The sequence below is a fragment of the Danio rerio genome, chromosome 4, assembly GCF_049306965.1.
Source record: "Danio rerio strain Tuebingen ecotype United States chromosome 4, GRCz12tu, whole genome shotgun sequence".
Taxonomy (NCBI): Eukaryota; Metazoa; Chordata; class Actinopteri; order Cypriniformes; family Danionidae; genus Danio; species Danio rerio.
This window is the reverse complement of record NC_133179.1, coordinates 55,947,808-55,964,715: the sequence shown is the minus strand read 5'-3', so window position 1 is coordinate 55,964,715 and position 16,908 is coordinate 55,947,808. Positions and strand designations below refer to the sequence as shown.

The 16,908-nt window shown below is 42.7% G+C and overlaps 3 protein-coding genes and 1 long non-coding RNA gene across 5 annotated transcripts in view; 2 read left to right on the top strand and 2 right to left on the bottom strand.

Annotated features, from left to right (window-relative positions):
* The window catches only part of si:ch73-110p20.1, a 592,105-nt gene that overhangs the window by 332,800 nt on the left and 242,397 nt on the right, over positions 1-16,908 (bottom strand).
* Positions 1-16,908, top strand: part of LOC100535035 (uncharacterized) — a 304,783-nt gene that overhangs the window by 115,774 nt on the left and 172,101 nt on the right. The window lies entirely within an intron of this gene.
* LOC137489462 (uncharacterized) overlaps positions 1-16,908 on the top strand; it is a 243,196-nt gene that overhangs the window by 197,785 nt on the left and 28,503 nt on the right. The window lies entirely within an intron of this gene.
* LOC103910803 (NACHT, LRR and PYD domains-containing protein 3-like) overlaps positions 1-16,908 on the bottom strand; it is a 44,806-nt gene that overhangs the window by 5,782 nt on the left and 22,116 nt on the right. The window contains exons 5-7 of the mRNA XM_073948226.1: positions 14,533-14,706; positions 13,622-13,795; positions 6,414-6,587 (exon numbers count right to left, since the gene is read on the bottom strand). Coding sequence (XP_073804327.1) covers positions 6,414-6,587; positions 13,622-13,795; positions 14,533-14,706 — 522 coding nt within the window. The remainder of the gene's footprint in view (positions 1-6,413; positions 6,588-13,621; positions 13,796-14,532; positions 14,707-16,908) is intronic.

Below are 16,908 nucleotides of genomic sequence, written 5' to 3'. Positions count from 1 at the left end.
AGTGGTTAGCGGGGAGGGAAGACACGGGTCCGCCCAGGGGGGGGGGACTTAACCGTGGCTGAATAAGCATATGGGATCGCCTAGTGGGGACCACGCATAGCAGGCACCTTTACCCAAAACGCGGGCTGACCAGCGGGCAGACCTACAACGTAGTGGGCCAGCAAGTGACTCCTCCGCTGAGTCAGTGCTGGGGGCCACGGAGGAATCTGCAGGGCTCACCTGACGGGGAACTTTACTGACAGATAAAAAGGCGCACGTATCTCCATGTTAGGGAAAATGGAGCAGCAAGCGTGTTTCAACACCCTACCGAATTGTTTCCTCAATCACCAAGGGTTACCTAATACCCTTGAGGAAACCGGCTCCACTCGCAGATTGTAAAACCTTGCAAATGTGTTGGGTGTCACCCAGCCCGCAGCTCTACAGATGTCTGTTAGAGGGGCGCCGCGTGCGCGCGCTCGAGAGGATGCGAAGCTCCGAGTGGAGTGCGCACGCGCTCTCGGGGGACGCGGCTCATCTCGGCTCTGATAGTGAAAGAAAGGCATCCACAATCTAGTGGGAACTTATTTCGGTACGGCACTTCCCTGCTGCCGACCGCTATAACAGACGAAGAGCTGCTCAGATGATCTAAACTCTGAGTGCGGTCCGGATAATATGCAAAACGCGAACTGGACAATAAAGAAGGGCTGGGTCTGCCTCCTCCGAGGGCAGCGCTTGCAGGCTCACTACCTCGTATTAAAACGGAGTGGTAGGAACCTTGGGCACATATCGCGGGCGGGGTCTCAGGACGTGAGAGAAGCCAGCCCAATTACAGGCACGAGTCACTGACCGAAAAATGCCTCCGGGTCCCCGACCCTCTAATCGATAATCAACGCGACCAGCAGAGCTGTCTTCAGGGACAGAAATATACTGAGTCGAGGATCGAAGGGATCTGACGCGGCTTGTGTAGCGAGGGCGAGATCCTAAGAGGGCATGAGAGGGGGCGGGGTGGATTAATTCGCTTAACGCCCCTGAGGAACCGGATGATGAGGTTATGCGTTTCCACGGTGCTGCCAGCCACCGCGTTATGAGAGCGGAGATGGCAGCCACGTAACCTTGAGTGTGGAGGGCGACAGCCTGCTCTCCAACTTCTCTCGGCGTAAAGAAAGCACAACGCTGATCTGGCAAATTACGGGGGTCTTCTCAGCGAGAGACACACCATTCAGTGAATAGACTTCACGTCAGGGCATAGGCGCGCTCGGGGAGGGGGCTCTAGCCCGAGTGACGGTATTAGCCACCGCAATCGGAGGTTACCTAAGTCTTCCTCGCGTCTAAAAATCTCTTCAAAGATCGGCGAGGGTGCCAGGTGGTGCCCTGTCCCTGAGAGAGTAGGTGCTCTCTCGAAGGGACTGCCAGGGGAGGGCTATCGCGAGGGAGAGCTCTGACATCCAGGTCCGGTTGAGCCAGAGGGGCGCAACCAGCAACCTGTTCCTCGTCCTCCCTGACCTTGCACAGTAACTGCGCGAGCAGGCTCACTGGGGGAAACGCGTATTGCGCGTGCCCCGAGGCCAGCTGTAAGCCAGTGCATCCGTGCCGAGAGCACTCGGTCAGGGAAAGAACAACTGGCAATGAGCGATCTCGGGGGAAGCAACAGATCGATCTGGGCTTCCCCGAATCGCGCCCATATCAGCTGAACAGACTCGGGGTGGAGTCTCCATTCTCCAGGACGCAAGGCTGCCGTGAGAGCGCATCGGCTGCACGGTTGAGCTTGCCTGAATATGAATGGCGTGCAGCGATTTCAGCCGCGGATGACTCCAGAGGAGCAGACGGCGGGCGAGCTGAGACATGCGGCGAGAGCGCATACCCCCTATACGGCTGATATACGCCACCGCCGCCGTACTGTCCGTCCTGACCAGCACGTGTTGCCGCTCCAACACCGGAAAAAAACGGTGGAGAGCGAGGAACACTGCCAACAGCTCCAGGCGATATGCCAATGCAACTGGGTACCTTTCCACAGGTCCGCAGCCGCATGCCCGCAACGCACAGCCCCCCAGCCCGTGTTGGAAGCGTCTGCTGAAACGACAACAAGACTGGACGCCTGTTCTAGAGACACCCAGGCCTGTAGGAACGAGGGGTCGCTCCAAGGGCTGAGGGCGCGGCGACACAGCGCAGTAACAGAGACTCGGTGTGCGCGTGCGAGCCATGCGCGTCTGGTGACTCGATCGTGAAGCCAGTGCTGAAGTGGTCTCATATAGAATAATCCGAGCGGCATGAAGCGGCTGCGGATGCCATATGCCCCAGGAGCCTCTGAAATAGTTTCAGTGGGACCACTATTTTACTGTCGAGCTCTCTCAGACAGTACAGCATCAGCTGAGCGCGCTCTCCGGAGAGGCGCGCTGCCATGGTGACCGAGTCCAGCTCCAGCCCGAAAGAAGAGATCCTCTGCACGGGGGCGAGTTTGCTCTTTTCTCGGTTGACCTGAAACCCCCACAGGTGGAAGTGCCAGAGCACTTTGTCTCTGTGCATAATCAACTCTGTGCATAATCAAAAAGAGGGCAAAATTCAGCCAGTCGTAAAGAAATTGAGTATGCAGATGCCCGCGAGCCGAAGGGGCGCTGAGGCACCCTCCGCGGGCTTGGTGAGGACCCGCGGAGACAGAGAGAGCCCGAAGGGGAGGGCTTTGTATTGCCAAGCTCGACCTTCAAACGCAAACCGCAGAAACTGTCGGTGGCGAGGAAGAGTGGAGACATGGAAATACGCGTCCATCAGGTCTAATGCTGCAGACCAACCCAGAGGACGAACGCACCGGAGGATGCGCTTCTGCGTGAGCATTCTGAACGGCAGCTTGTGCAGGCAGCGGTTCAAAACGCGCAGATCTAGGATTGGCCGTGACCCACCGCTCTTTTTGGGCACGATGAAGCGTGGGCTGTAAAACCCGCTCTCCATCTCGGCTGGAGGGAGCGGCTCGATTGCATCCTTCGCCAGGAGGACAGCAATCTCCTCTCGCAAGACAGGGGCGGACAGGGGGCTGACCCTGGTGAATACACACCCGTGACTTGGGGGGCCGTTTCGCGAACTGAATCGCATAGCCGAGTCTGATTGTGCGTATGAGCCACCGCGAAGAGCTGGCCCGCGCTAACCAGGCAGGCAGAGCTCTCGCTAATGGACTCATCGCTACAATCGCTGACGTACCAGCAGTGGGGCAGCGCGGAGTGGGTGTGCTGATCCGGGAAGCTCGCGGGTCCCACGGAAAAGCTGGAGGTGAGATATTTGCTCTCACTCCAAACCCGAGCTCCGGAGGGGAGGCTCGAGGGGTGGGAGAAAGGAGACCGTCCTCCCAGCGCTCGTGAGCCACTGGCGAAACGCACCGAATCTGCAAGCTAGAAAGCATAGCGTCCCAGACTGGCAGATTTCGGGCTGTCACATCTGGGGAAGTGAAAAGTGCCCTTTCATAATGTTTTCATGGCAGTAAAAAGTGCCGTTGGAAATGGGGCCCCGCCCTCCAGCGGGGAAAGAGCAAGTTCCCTCTTATCCAGATGGCCTGTCCCAGGGGCGCTTCGCGGTCCGTTGCCGGACTTAGCGGCGTTCTGGGCAGGGGGGCTGCCTGCTTCCGAGGTGCCCGACGCGCTCGCTTCGCCGGAGGCGTGTGCGGGGGCGGAGCAGCTCTTGTAGGCGGGCGCCTTCGGCGAGGAGCAGGTATGAATGGCACGGCGGGCGGAGCGGGCTACGGACCGCCGATAAGACATCACCCACCAACTGCTCTCTCACCGCCTTGAATTCCTGGGTGAATTCACAGACAGTGTCGCCGAACCTGGCTGGGGATATGGGGAAGTCAAGAAAGCGGACTTTGTCGACTTTGCGCATATCAGCCAGGGGTGGCGCTCCTGGACCACTAATGTGGACATCGTCCTCCCCAACGCACACGCAGCGGACTCAGTAGTCCGAAGAGCTAAGTCGGCGGCGGTGCGAAGCTCGTAAGCCTGGGTTGGACCCACCCTCGTGCAGCTCGGCCAGCGCCTGCGCTTGGTAGCGCTGGTAGGTGGCTATCGCATGCAAGGCGGAAGCAGCCTGGCCCGCAGCTATGTAAGCTCTAGCTCCGAGGGAGGTAGATAACTTACAGGCTTTGGATGGGAGACGAGGCGGACCCCGCCAAGAAGAGGCGCCGCGCGGATTTACCGCCATCGCGCACTCAACCTGAGGAATCGCCACATACCCCCTGGCTGTTTCACCGTCAAGAGTGGTTAGGGTGGAGGAACACGCAGCACGAGCAGAAAAAAGTGCTTTACAAGACCGCGTGAGCCTACTGTGCACCTCCGGGAAGAAGGGAACGCCCCTCTAGTCGGTCCGGCCGCGGAGCTGGGGGATAAACCATCTCCAACCCACGGCCGAAGCAGCCCGGGAAAGCACGGCTAACATGTCCGTTTCAGGATCCGTAGTGACAGCGCTCACCAGCCCGAAGGGGGCGAGCGGGTCTGGATCATCATCGGACAATGAAAGCCCACCCTCCGATGCCGCGGTGGACATCTGGTCTCCGGTGTCATCGGGCGTAAGGGCTACCATCTGTTAGACGGATCGCTTCCCCCGCCCGAAGCTTGGATGGAGCGCTTAGAGGAGCGGGAGGTCCGCGGGCCCGTGGGCGACGGATTATCTCTCGCTGAAACCCTCAGATCTGCCCGAGTGCCCGCTGCAGAGCAGGGGACAACTGGGGTGGTTCGCCCTTTCGCAAAGGCTAACCGCGATCTTGCGCAACAGTCATGGCATCGCAATGTTGACATGAACTGCCCGCGAGCAGCGCATTAACATGCTGGACCCCCAGACATGCAACGCAGTGCCCGCGCCCATCATCCGAGGACAGGAAACCACCGCATCCAGAAACGCACAGTCGGAGCGCCGTCCTGATAAGGACGTGCTGCACGACTGTGTTGCTCTTTCTGTGAAGTTTGCAACTTTATACGCACCGCTCTGGAGGACCGGACCCAAAGAACGCCAGGCAAGGGAGAAACCCAGCTCGACCGTCTGCCACTGCGTGTACACACTCTGGACCGTGAGAATGCTCTCGTTCGCTCAGAATCGCTGGTCACAGCAGGAGGAACCCTCATCGACTCGATCAGAAAGTCTCTGAAGCGAAAAGGATAGCGTCTGCTGGCGCCAGGTGAGCTTATATACTCAGTTGATTGCTTATACCGCTCACCTGCGCAGGCTTGTGCTGCCAATTCATTCTTAATTGGCCCGTTCAATACTCTTTCAGACGAGTAGCTTCTGAACCGAACCTCCCAATGCGTGGATTTTACAATCAAATTCACTTATAGTGCTGAAGTTCCCCCCGAAGGGGAACAGAGGCATATCGGACGTGTTTCAAATATTAGCGCGGATTTTGTGTGAGACTGAGCCTGCGCCCTCACTCACCAAGCTGCTGCACGATCACCAGTCTTCGCTGTTAAAGGAGTTTGAGAAACACTTTCGCATGTCGAGATGTACATGATACTGTATGTGTGTGCTGGCGCCCACGGGCTGTTTCACAGGCACATGCAAAGCTTGAAGGTAAACAAACAACGGCTTATCATAAGCATCTTATCGATAATTATGTATACGGTTGGCATTAAAGTGAACATATAAACGTTATGTGACTAATTTCTAGCAGCTAAATGTGTCTGGAAAAATATTCAAAGGCTTTTATTCTCATAAACCGCGCGGACGTGAATGCGTCTGACTGTTCTGATTAGCTAAAGCGGACGTCTCACGTCAGCACGTTCTAGACGTGCACGCGCTCTTTCCAGCAATCTTCCTTCTATGGACCATCTCGTTGCAAAGAAACAAGCTCAGGGCTCCCATTGATTTAGCGTTACTGATGTTATATTATGTTATATTGTTGGAGCAATGCGTTAATAAAGTTATTACTTCCTAATGTTATAATAGCATTGTAATGTTGGAGCAATGTGCTAATAAAGTTCCATATGAGTACACAGTGGATTCACGTTGACCGGTCCGCAGTTAGAAAAAGGTTGTGGACCACTGGTTTAGATAATATTAAGAGTGTCGTGAGACTTTATATGTTTAGAAGAAACTGCAAACTGAACAAACAGCAGAGCATGTTTAAACTTCACCAGGACACAACAGAAATAAATATAAAAATATAAAATATGAATAAATAATTCAGAGGTAATTCATTATAAAGATCCTTAAAATAAACTGATTCCTTTAACTTTAAGTCACATTTGGGTATATTGGAAAAAGAGAAGCTCTGAAAGTGCAACATTTCATAATAGACTAAGTAAAGCTTTTAAATATATTTATAGATAAACATACATTAGTAAAACTATGATTAAAATCACAACCCTGTAAATGTTTTGTTTTTTTCTTCTGCCAATCCACTGAATGGGGCTCCACATCAGGTAACCCAATATGAAACTGTATCTGTTGAGTGGAGAATCATTTACCTCAGTGTGTCCAGTTTACAGTGTTGACTGTTCAGTCCATCAGAGAGAAGCTTCACTCCTGAATCCTGCAGGTCATTGTTACTCAGGTCCAGCTCTCTCAGCACACAGTTTGAGGATTGTAGAACTGAAGACAAACTCTCACAGCACTGAACAGTGAGATTACACATGACCAGTCTGAGAAAGAAGAACACAGATTACATTAATGTGATCATGATGTGGTCAATGTGGAGAAGTATGGCGGCGACGTACGGCGGCAGGGCAGGAGCTGCAGGTACAAACACGGCCTGTTTTAAACAAAAAATTGATCTATTTGATTTCTTATTTAGATTCAGTCAGGGTCGAAATGTTGGCGATGTGATACAGAAAAGTGTTATCACTGGTTATATTATGGTACTTTTACTCCTGTCAACACGCTGCTGCTGGGAAACAAACACAAATCAGCGGTGGACAGGCACGCAAGCAGCTGTTACAACCTTTGATCTAAGAAGTCAGTTTACCTGTTTCTCTGTGATGTTAAATCAGGGAAAAGTGACTCCTCCAACAAAAGATTTACGATCGATAGAAAGAAGAAAACTATCTCATTTATTTCGGAGAACAATCAGCTACTTAGCCATCACGCTTCTTTTGGCGAGCGATGTCCATCAAAATCCGGGACCTAACGTTAATTTTAACAAAAACGACGCACAACTTTTTGGAATTAAAACACTACAGGGCAACATCAAACTACGGGCATACAATGAAATCAAGGATTTTCGACCATTCGAAACTGCAAACCACGAGAGACTACTATGGGATCCGCGTTCAAAGCCTAAAGGATTACTTGTTGGACATTTAAACATTAGAAGCGTTGTCTCAAAAACAGAGCAAGTGGAACAGTTACTTACGAACTCAAATCTTGATTTACTCTGCTTAACGGAAACGTGGTTGACCGAATTATCCCCAAAATCTGCATATCTCGTTCCGGGATATAAAGTCTTCAGAAAGGATCGACAGCTTGGAAAAGGCGGTGGATTGCTTATGTACGTGAAGGACGGCATTAAATGTAAGGAAATAGATTTTAATTCCGTAAAGGATATAGAATATATTGCTGTAACAGTTGTTTTATCTCAATGTATGTCATTTACTGTAATGGGTATATATAGACCTCCTTCATCGAAGAGTGGGTTTTATGATAATTTAAAAAATCTTATGAAAGAGCTCGACCCAAAAAAAGAATTAATATTGGTTGGAAATTTTAATATTAATTGGACTGAAAAGTTACATAGAAAAAAGCTTCAGGAAATAGTAAGCAGTTTTGACCTAGTGCAGTTAATTCAGGGACCTACTAGAATTACTTCATCATCTGAAACTCAAATTGACTTGATTTTTAGCAATAAACCAGAAAGAGTAACAAAGTCAATAAACTTATTAACAGGGATATCAGATCATAATCTTATATTAGTGGTAAGAAAACTAACAAAACATAGGTTTTTATATCAACAAGATAAAAGAAATGTGTTAAATGTTATACCAAAAAAGTTTAAAAATGTATTTGAAGAGGAAATCAAAAAAATAGATTGGATTGAGATATTATCTACAGATAATCTAGAAGATGCATCTGAGTGTTTAATGGCAGAAATTAATAAAACCAAAAGTAAATTTAGTAGAAATATCACCTTCTCTAAAAAAAGCAAAATTTACCTTGGTTAAATGAACAATTGTGGAAATTAATGAGACAGAGGGATCATGCCCTAAAGAAATCAATTAAATCAGGGTTAGCCCATGATAAAAGAACCTTTCAGCAACTGCGTAATAAAGTTGTAAAGGAACTAAGACAAGCAAAAGCAAAATTTTTTATTGATCTTATAAATAATGCAAAAGGGAATAGTAGGGAAGTATGGGAGAATATTAATAAAGTGCAAAAAAAGATAACTAATAATAAAGCCATTGAGTTACAATCTCAGGGACGTTTAATTCAAGGTAAGTATCAAATTGCTAGGTTATTTAATAATTTTTTTATAGATTCAGTCCAAGATTTAGCACAAGGATTTAGTTTTAGAAGACATTACATTACCAAATTATGATTTTACTGTTTTTAATATTTCTGAAGTATCTGAATCTTGTGTACAAAAATGTTTAAGTCAACTCAGGAGTTCTAGAGCTAAAGATGCCTTTGAATGAGACTTAGCATTTTTTAAAAAGTATGCAAATGTTTTTAATACACCTTTAACTCACCTTGTTAACTTATCAATAAGACAATCTTATGTTCCAAGTGCCTGGAAGTCAGCAGTAATAACACCCATATTTAAGACTGGAGATCCTACTAATGTGGTGAATTATAGGCCTATCAGTATTTTACCAACTGCCTCTAAAGTAATTGAAAAGGTTGTTTGTAATCAGCTGGTAGAGCGTTTAAATTTAGATAAATTTCCATTACACACTATGCAGTTTGGATTTAGAGCACGTCATTCTACGGAGACAGCAAACTGTTACTTTATAGAACAAATTAAATCCAGTCTAGATAGGGGTGGAGTTGTTGGGGCGGTCTTTCTTGATTTTTAAAAAGGCCTTTGATAATGTTAACCACAACATACTTTTTTTTTTTATTAATGTTTTATTTATACATTATGAAACATTACAAAAATTTACAAAGACATAATCATGTAACAATATGCAAATATACTGAAGAGTATTTTGAGCAAATAGTAATAATAAAAATAAATAAACAGTAATAAATAAAAATATGATAATAAAAATAAATAGATAAATAAAATAAAAAACAACAACACTAGTGCAATCTTATATACATAAAAAACAAGTCTACAATGTGTTGACCAGAAGTAGTTTCCCATAAAAGCTGGGCATTAGGGGGTGGGGACTCAATCAGAAGGAGCAGGGTCAAGCTGAAGAGTTTGGACATATTTGCGAAGGGGTTCCCATAAATTAATAAAAATAGTGCTAGTTCGGTGAAGAGAGTACCTAATTTTTTCTAATTTCATAAAATAAAGAACATTTCTTATCCAACAAGAGTGAGAAGGAGGGTGTGGGCTCTTCCAGTTCAGAAGAATTAATCGCCTAGCCAGAAGAGTTAAGAAAGCTACAAAGTCTACAAAATGAGAGGGTAAAGTGTGGTCGGGCGGAAGAACCCCAAATAAACCAATAATTGGACATGGTGGGATATCAACAGTGGTAATAGCTGATAGCGAGATAAATATTTGTCTCCAAAAGGAAAGCAGGGAAGGACAGGACCAAAACATATGAAATAAAGTAGCTGTACCAGAATGACACCTGTCGCACTCAGGGTCTATAGACGGATTGATGCGAGCTAGCCTGCTTTTGGACCAATGAGCTCTATGCACTACCTTGCATTGTATAAGCCTGTGACGTGCACAGATTGAGGAGGAGTTAACCCTGTTCAAGACCGCTTTCCATGTCTCCTCTGTAATCTCAATTCCCATGTCTTGAGACCAGGTGGTCCGTAAGTTATCAGAAGAAAATTGAAGATTAACAATTATATTAAATAATTTAGAAATTGAACCTTTAGCACAGGGATCTATGCCCAGTATTGTGTCTAGATCTGAAGTTGGCGGTGCATTTGGAAAGTTAACAAATTTTTTGCGCACAAAATCTCGAGTTTGTAAGTATCTGAAAAAATTGGATTTAGGGACATTAAATTGAGAGGCCAACTGACCAAAAGAGGCAAAAACACCGTCAATGTAAAGATCACCAAAAGAAGCCAATCCAAGATCTCTCCATGAGGCATAAGCACTGTCCAAGATAGAAGGGTAAAACAGAGGATTGGAGTGTATTGGGGATAATAAAGAGATATTATGAAAACCAAAATGGCGCAAAAATTGGGTCCAAATTTTGAGACTGTTTTTTACAATTATATTATTTGAATATTTAATTGGGGTCATTGTATGTGGGAGGCATAAAAGAGCAGCCAAAGAGGACGACTTATTGCACGAGACAGACTCAATGTGCAGCCAAGAGGGGGGATTCGCTAATTTGCATGAATGTAGCCAATATAGAGTAGAGCGTATATTTGCTGCCCAGTAATATATTTGGAAATTTGGAAGAGCTAGACCACCCAATTGTTTTGTTCTTTGAAGAATACTTTTACGAATCTTTGGGGTTTTTCTGTTCCAAAGAAAACTAGAAATAGAGCAATCAAGTGAAACAAAAAAAGATTTTGGAATAAAAATAGGAATACATTGAAATAAGTAAAGAAATCTAGGAAGTACATTCATCTTAATACAGTTAACCCTACCGATCAAAGATAAGGGGAGGAGAGACCATCGATTAAAATCCTGTGTAAGATTATTCACTAATGGGACAAAGTTGAGGTCAAATAAGTCCGAAAAGCTTTTTGTGACATTTATGCCCAAATATTTGAAACTTTGTAAGGAGGATTTGAAAGGTAGAGAACCTAATGGGTAATCCAAGGCTGCTGTATTAATAGGCATCAATTCACTTTTACTCAAATTTAATTTATATCCTGAGATCAGGCCGAAGTCTGCTAGCAATTTCAAAACCAAAGGAATAGAGGTACAAGGGTCAGACACGTATAACAAGAGATCATCGGCGTATAAAGACAGTTTGTGCTCCAACTCCCCCCTTTTTATGCCAGCCATTGCACTGGCTCTTAGAGCAATTGCCAACGGCTCAATGGCTATTGCAAATAGTAAAGGGGAGAGTGGGCAGCCTTGTCTAGTACCGCGACCAAGTGAGAAATATTTAGAATAATTGTTATTTGTTCGTACACAGGCCATTGGAGATGTGTATAAAAGTCTAATCCAAGTTATAATTTGATCCGGAAACCCAAATTTCTTCAGTGTGTAAAGCAGATATCTCCACTCGACTCTATCAAATGCCTTTTCAGCATCCATAGAAATAACTAATTCTGGAGATGCATTTGAAGAAGAAGAGTAGAGAATATTTAAAAGGCGTCTAATATTGTGAAAAGAGTGTCTATTTTTAATAAAACCTGTTTGGTCTGGTGAGATTATAGCTGGGAGAACAGTCTCTAAACGTCTTGCTAAAACTTTAGCTAATAATTTGACATCAGAACAAAGTAAAGAGATGGGACGATAGCTACTGCACTGGGAGGGATCTTTATCTTTTTTAAGAATAAGGGAAATAATAGCCTGTCGGAGAGAAGGAGGAAGGATACCTGAACTGTAAGACTCATTAAACATGTTAAGTAAAAGAGGAGACAATTTGTCAGAAAATGTCCTAAAAAATTCTGCGGGAAAGCCATCAGGCCCTGGGCACTTGCCACTCTGCATGAAATTTAGAGCAGTCTTAATTTCTTCCAATGCAAGTGGAGCTGCCAAATTAGAGGAGATATCAGAATCAATACAGGGTAATTTTAGAAATTTGAAAAAAGTGTCAAATTGAGCCTCTTCGACTATATTTTCCGAAGTATATAAAGAGGCATAACCACAACATACTTTTATCTAAATTATCAAGGTTTAATTTTTCTGTTAACGCATTATCATGGATGGAGTCATATTTAAAATCAAGAAAGCAATGTACAAGAATTAATGGTGCATGCTCACCATAAATCAATTGTAATTTTGGAGTTCCACAAGGATCAATTCTTGGACCAATTTTGTTTAGTTTATACATTAATGACCTGCCTACAGTGTGTCCAGAAGTTCAGGTTCAAATGTATGCAGACGACACGGTAGTATATACTCACGCTAAAACCAAAGAACATGCTGCTAAAAAACTAACTGCTGCACTCAAAAAGGTTTCAGATTGGTTATATCGTTCATGTCTTACCCTCAATGTAAGTAAAACTGTGGGAATGTTTTTTTCAATTAAGAAAAATGAGGAGCATTGCTCAGATATTTTAGTTAATGGAGAAGTAATAAATATTGTTGATCATTTTAAATATTTAGGTATAATTATTGACTCCAATTTAAATTTTAAAAAACACATTAAGAAGGTTTCCAAAAGTGCTAGAGCAAGCCTGAGGATCTATAGAAACATTAGGCATCAGTTACCTATGGCTGCTGCTAAACTTTTCATGAATACAATGATTTTACCTCATTTATCTTATTGTGCTACAAGCTGGTCGCATACGAACATTACAACATTAAAACCATTGTATGTTATATATAAACAAACTGTTAAAATTTTAGCTAAAAAGCCAAGGAGCTATCATCATTGCAACTGTATTGCACAACAAAAATTACTAACATTTGACAGTTTCTTATTTTATGCTGATGTGTGTTTAATGTATAAAATATTTCATGGTCTTGCACCACCACCCCTCAAACAATGTGTGATTGTCTGCAAGGACAATATAAGACAGACTAGGTCATCTGTTAGAGGTGATTGTTCAGTTAAACTTAAGAGAACTGCTTTTGGACAATCAGTTTTTTCAGTTAAAGCAGCAGAAAGATGGAATAAAATACCAGTGTATATCAGAGAGAGCAGCACTTTTAATAATTTTAAAACTGTTCTTAAAATCTGGCTAAAACAAAATCAAATATGCAGCCACTGATTTGATTTCATTTTATTGACAATGATGTATTGTATTTATTGTACTGTAAGTGTATATTGTATTTGTTATAAGTGTTAAATTTGTTACTTCCTGCCCAGGGACTACATATGTAAATTAGCTTTATAGCTAACTCTGGCACAACATTTCATGTTGTACATTGTCCCTGTATAAATAAATAAAGTAAATAAATAAATAAAAATAAAATAACAGTGTGATTTCAGTCATTCATCTGATGTAAAAACAAACTATGAATTTAATAATATGAGAAAACTACTGGAATTTGTGTCAATTAGAATTATTGACTATTGTTATTTATTAAAACTGAATATTAAATGTCATCTAATATATTCTTGAATACTTTGAAATATAAGAAAACTGCTAAATTTGAGTTCAGATAAGAGGACCACGAGACTTTATATATTTATGAACCTGCAAAATGCAAATGATCCGAGCCTGTCAAACCTGCTCCAATAAACCAATTCACAGATAAACTATAAATATAATCATTAAAAATATAAAATATAAATAAAGATTTAGAGGTAATTAAATAAAATAATCATTAAATACACTGATTTCCTGAACTGTTTAAGAAAAAGAGCAACTTTCATTTGAGAAGCAGCATTTTGCAGTTTCTCCACTAATGCTCTTAAATATATCTGGACATTTCCATCTCAATCAAAACACTTTTAATGTTGTAGAGTGGAGAATCATTTACCTTAGTGTGTCCAGTTTACAGTGTTGACTCTTCAGTCCATCAGAGAGAAGCTTCACTCCTGAATCCTGCAGGTCATTGTTACTCAGGTCCAGCTCTCTCAGCACACAGTTTGAGGACTGTAGAGCTGAAGACAAACTCTCACAGCACTGAACAGTGAGATTACAGCACTGTAGTCTGTGTAGAGGACAGTAAAAGACACTGTATTATTGTGTGTGAGTGTGACGTAATTATTGAAGTGTCTATAATGAGTGATTCCTCCTCATAGGGAAAAGGAAAAGACTCCTTTAACTATTCAGAGTTGCTTTAATGGTCACATGGAGGAAGATTAAACATTTGTATTTCATTATTACATAAACTTTATAAAGAGAAGATCTCTGACCAAAATGAGTCGGCCACACAGATTTATTTATTGCTATTTCTGTTCTTATATTTCTGATATTTCAAATCCATTCAGATCCTCATATTTGTTAAAAAAGCAAGACTCTCATATAATATTAACAGACAGAAAATATGACTTTACAAACTGTATTGCAAATAAATCACATCAACATCTTCATATTAGTCAATAATATTCCTGAAATGAATATAAAACTGACTGAATATAACTTTACACACATTAACATCAGTAAATAAAGAGACTCAGTGATGGGCTGAACATCTGCAGAAACACAGCTCATTTAGAGACGCCCCAAAAACACCAAAGAACACCAATCAATGATCATTTCAGCAGAAATTACACTAAAGAGCAATATTATATCTGATATAAACAGGGTTTCTCATATTTGACAATAAATAAACAGAAATAAAATACATCACAGCATATGCTCATTACCTCATCAGACTTTACTGCATTTCACAATGTAAAAGTCATTTGTGGCGGCATTTATTTGATGGAAATGTTTTTATTTTACCTCAGTGTGTCCAGTTTACAGTGTTGACTCTTCAGTCCATCAGAGAGCTTCTTCACTCCTGAATCCTGCAGGTCATTGTTACTCAGGTCCAGCTCTCTCAGCACACAGTTTGAGGATTGTAGAGCTGAAGACAAACTCTCACAGCACTGAACAGTGAGTTTACAGTCCTGTAGCCTGTGTAGAGGACAAAGAGCAACAAAATCAGCAGTAGGAAATGAGCAGTGTTGAGTGTTCATGAGTCCAGTCTACAGTGATAAAAGTAACACTGGAAATAAACTATATATATATACTGCTCAAACAATAAAGGGGACCCTAAAATAACACATCCTGGATCTGAATGACTGAAATATTCTAATTAAATACTTTGTTCTTTACACAGTTGAATGTGCTGACAACAAAATCACACAGACATGATCACTGGATATCAAATGTATTAACCCATGGAGGACTGGATTAGGAGTCACAGGAATTACTGACACACTTCAGACTAGGGATGCACGATATATCGGCGCCTATATCGATATCGGCCGATAAACTCTATTTTTAAGATTATCGGTATCGATCCGATGTCTTAATTAGGCCGATATATTTAAGCCGATAAATGACGTAATTGTACAGACCTGTGTGTCGCGCTCGCGTGGGCGGAACATGTTCAGACTTGTCCAGTGCACTATAATAGATCTCTCCACACACTGTTTATTCCTTCCAAGGTTTGTCCTTTCTTGATGTGGCATTGCTGTGAGTTAATAACTCAGTAAGTAACCACGTTCCTCATCATTGTAGATATGCTTGATTGAGTGTCATTGTGTATTTTGCTTTAAATCGCCTCAGGAAAAATATTACATGTGTAAACCTTTCCTGCTCTGTCTCTTTGTTGTGTTAGAGATATCAGGGGAGGTTCACTTATTACTCCAGGGCCGAATAATGTTAGTTTCGGGGTGAACTCTTTTCGTTGCAGCTGGTGAATTACAGAGGACACATGTAACTTGGTCCAAAATATTTATTACTTTCCGTGTGGTACAACAAATAAGCCACCAAAGAGGGAACATCACAGAAAATGGTCTCATTGTGAAAAAAATGCTCTTCTTTTTTCTCTGCTGTCTCACACACACCACAAACTGCAGCCCAGTCCCGTTGAAGGACATGCACATTTTAAAACACGTGTAAACACAACGGTTGTTTGTAAACTGTTGTTGATGTAAGATAGTATTCAGTTTGATCGGAATATTCATATTGATTATAACGAGCTTGCACGAGAGCTGTCACCGCACACACACACACACACTGTAGCACTGTAGCATGGGGGAGAGGTGAGAGAGGTGAATCCAGTCAAAGTGTTCTTAACTAGCCGCTCATTCTGTCTTTATATTCTGCTCTGTATTGGTCATAAAGTCAGCTCAATGCAGGTTTAGTATCAAAATCTGACTCTGATGGCAATTCTGCCTCTACAGTTAAGTAATACTCTCAGCGGTTTATTCGATCATTTCCCCGTTATTGATGGCAAGAACGAGCGCAGAAGCGTTGTCTGATTGACAAGCAGCGCCTACATGTGACATGTCAAAACGCCAAATAGGATGATCTAGTGCCGCATTTTCTAAACGTACTCTCTGTATTTAGCTGTTGGCTTGTACGGTGGCTCTGAACTGTCAAAACACCTCTGATAAAGGCTTTTTCGGACATGACATATTTGTAGATGTGTACATCACTGTAACATGTTTTATTCATGACCATTTGAGCTGGTTTCAGTCTTTAGCTCTTTCATTTTCATCTTATTTAAATATATTTAACTTGCTTGTTAATTAAATACCATTTTGTTATTTAAACTATTATTTTTATGCAACAATTAACTTGCATGTTAATTTGCTATGAAGAAAAGGAAATCATTTTTTGCATGCTGATTTATGTGAAATCGTGAATATAGGTCTATAATCACCTTGCAATTTTGAAGTTATAGCTTTTTTTGCTTTGAGAATAGACAGTTCATAAGAGCAGTTCAATCTTTTATGAACTTTGCTGTATAAAAATATAACATTTATTTATTCATTTTCTTGTCGGCTTAGTCCCTTTATTAAACCGGGGTCGCCACAGCGGAATGAACCGCCAACTTATCCAGCAAGTTTTTACGCAGCGAATGCCCTTCCAGCTGCAACCCATCTCTGGGAAAAAAAAAATATATATATATATATATATATATAACAATTTAAGACATTTATAATTATCGGCCTATATATATCGGCCATCGGCCCCCAAGTCTGAATAATTATCGGTTATCGGTATTGGCCAAAAAATCCATATCGGTGCATCCCTACTACAGACACATAGACATTTTCAGAACAAGAATATTTATTTCATTTAAAATATACTATTTATCATTTA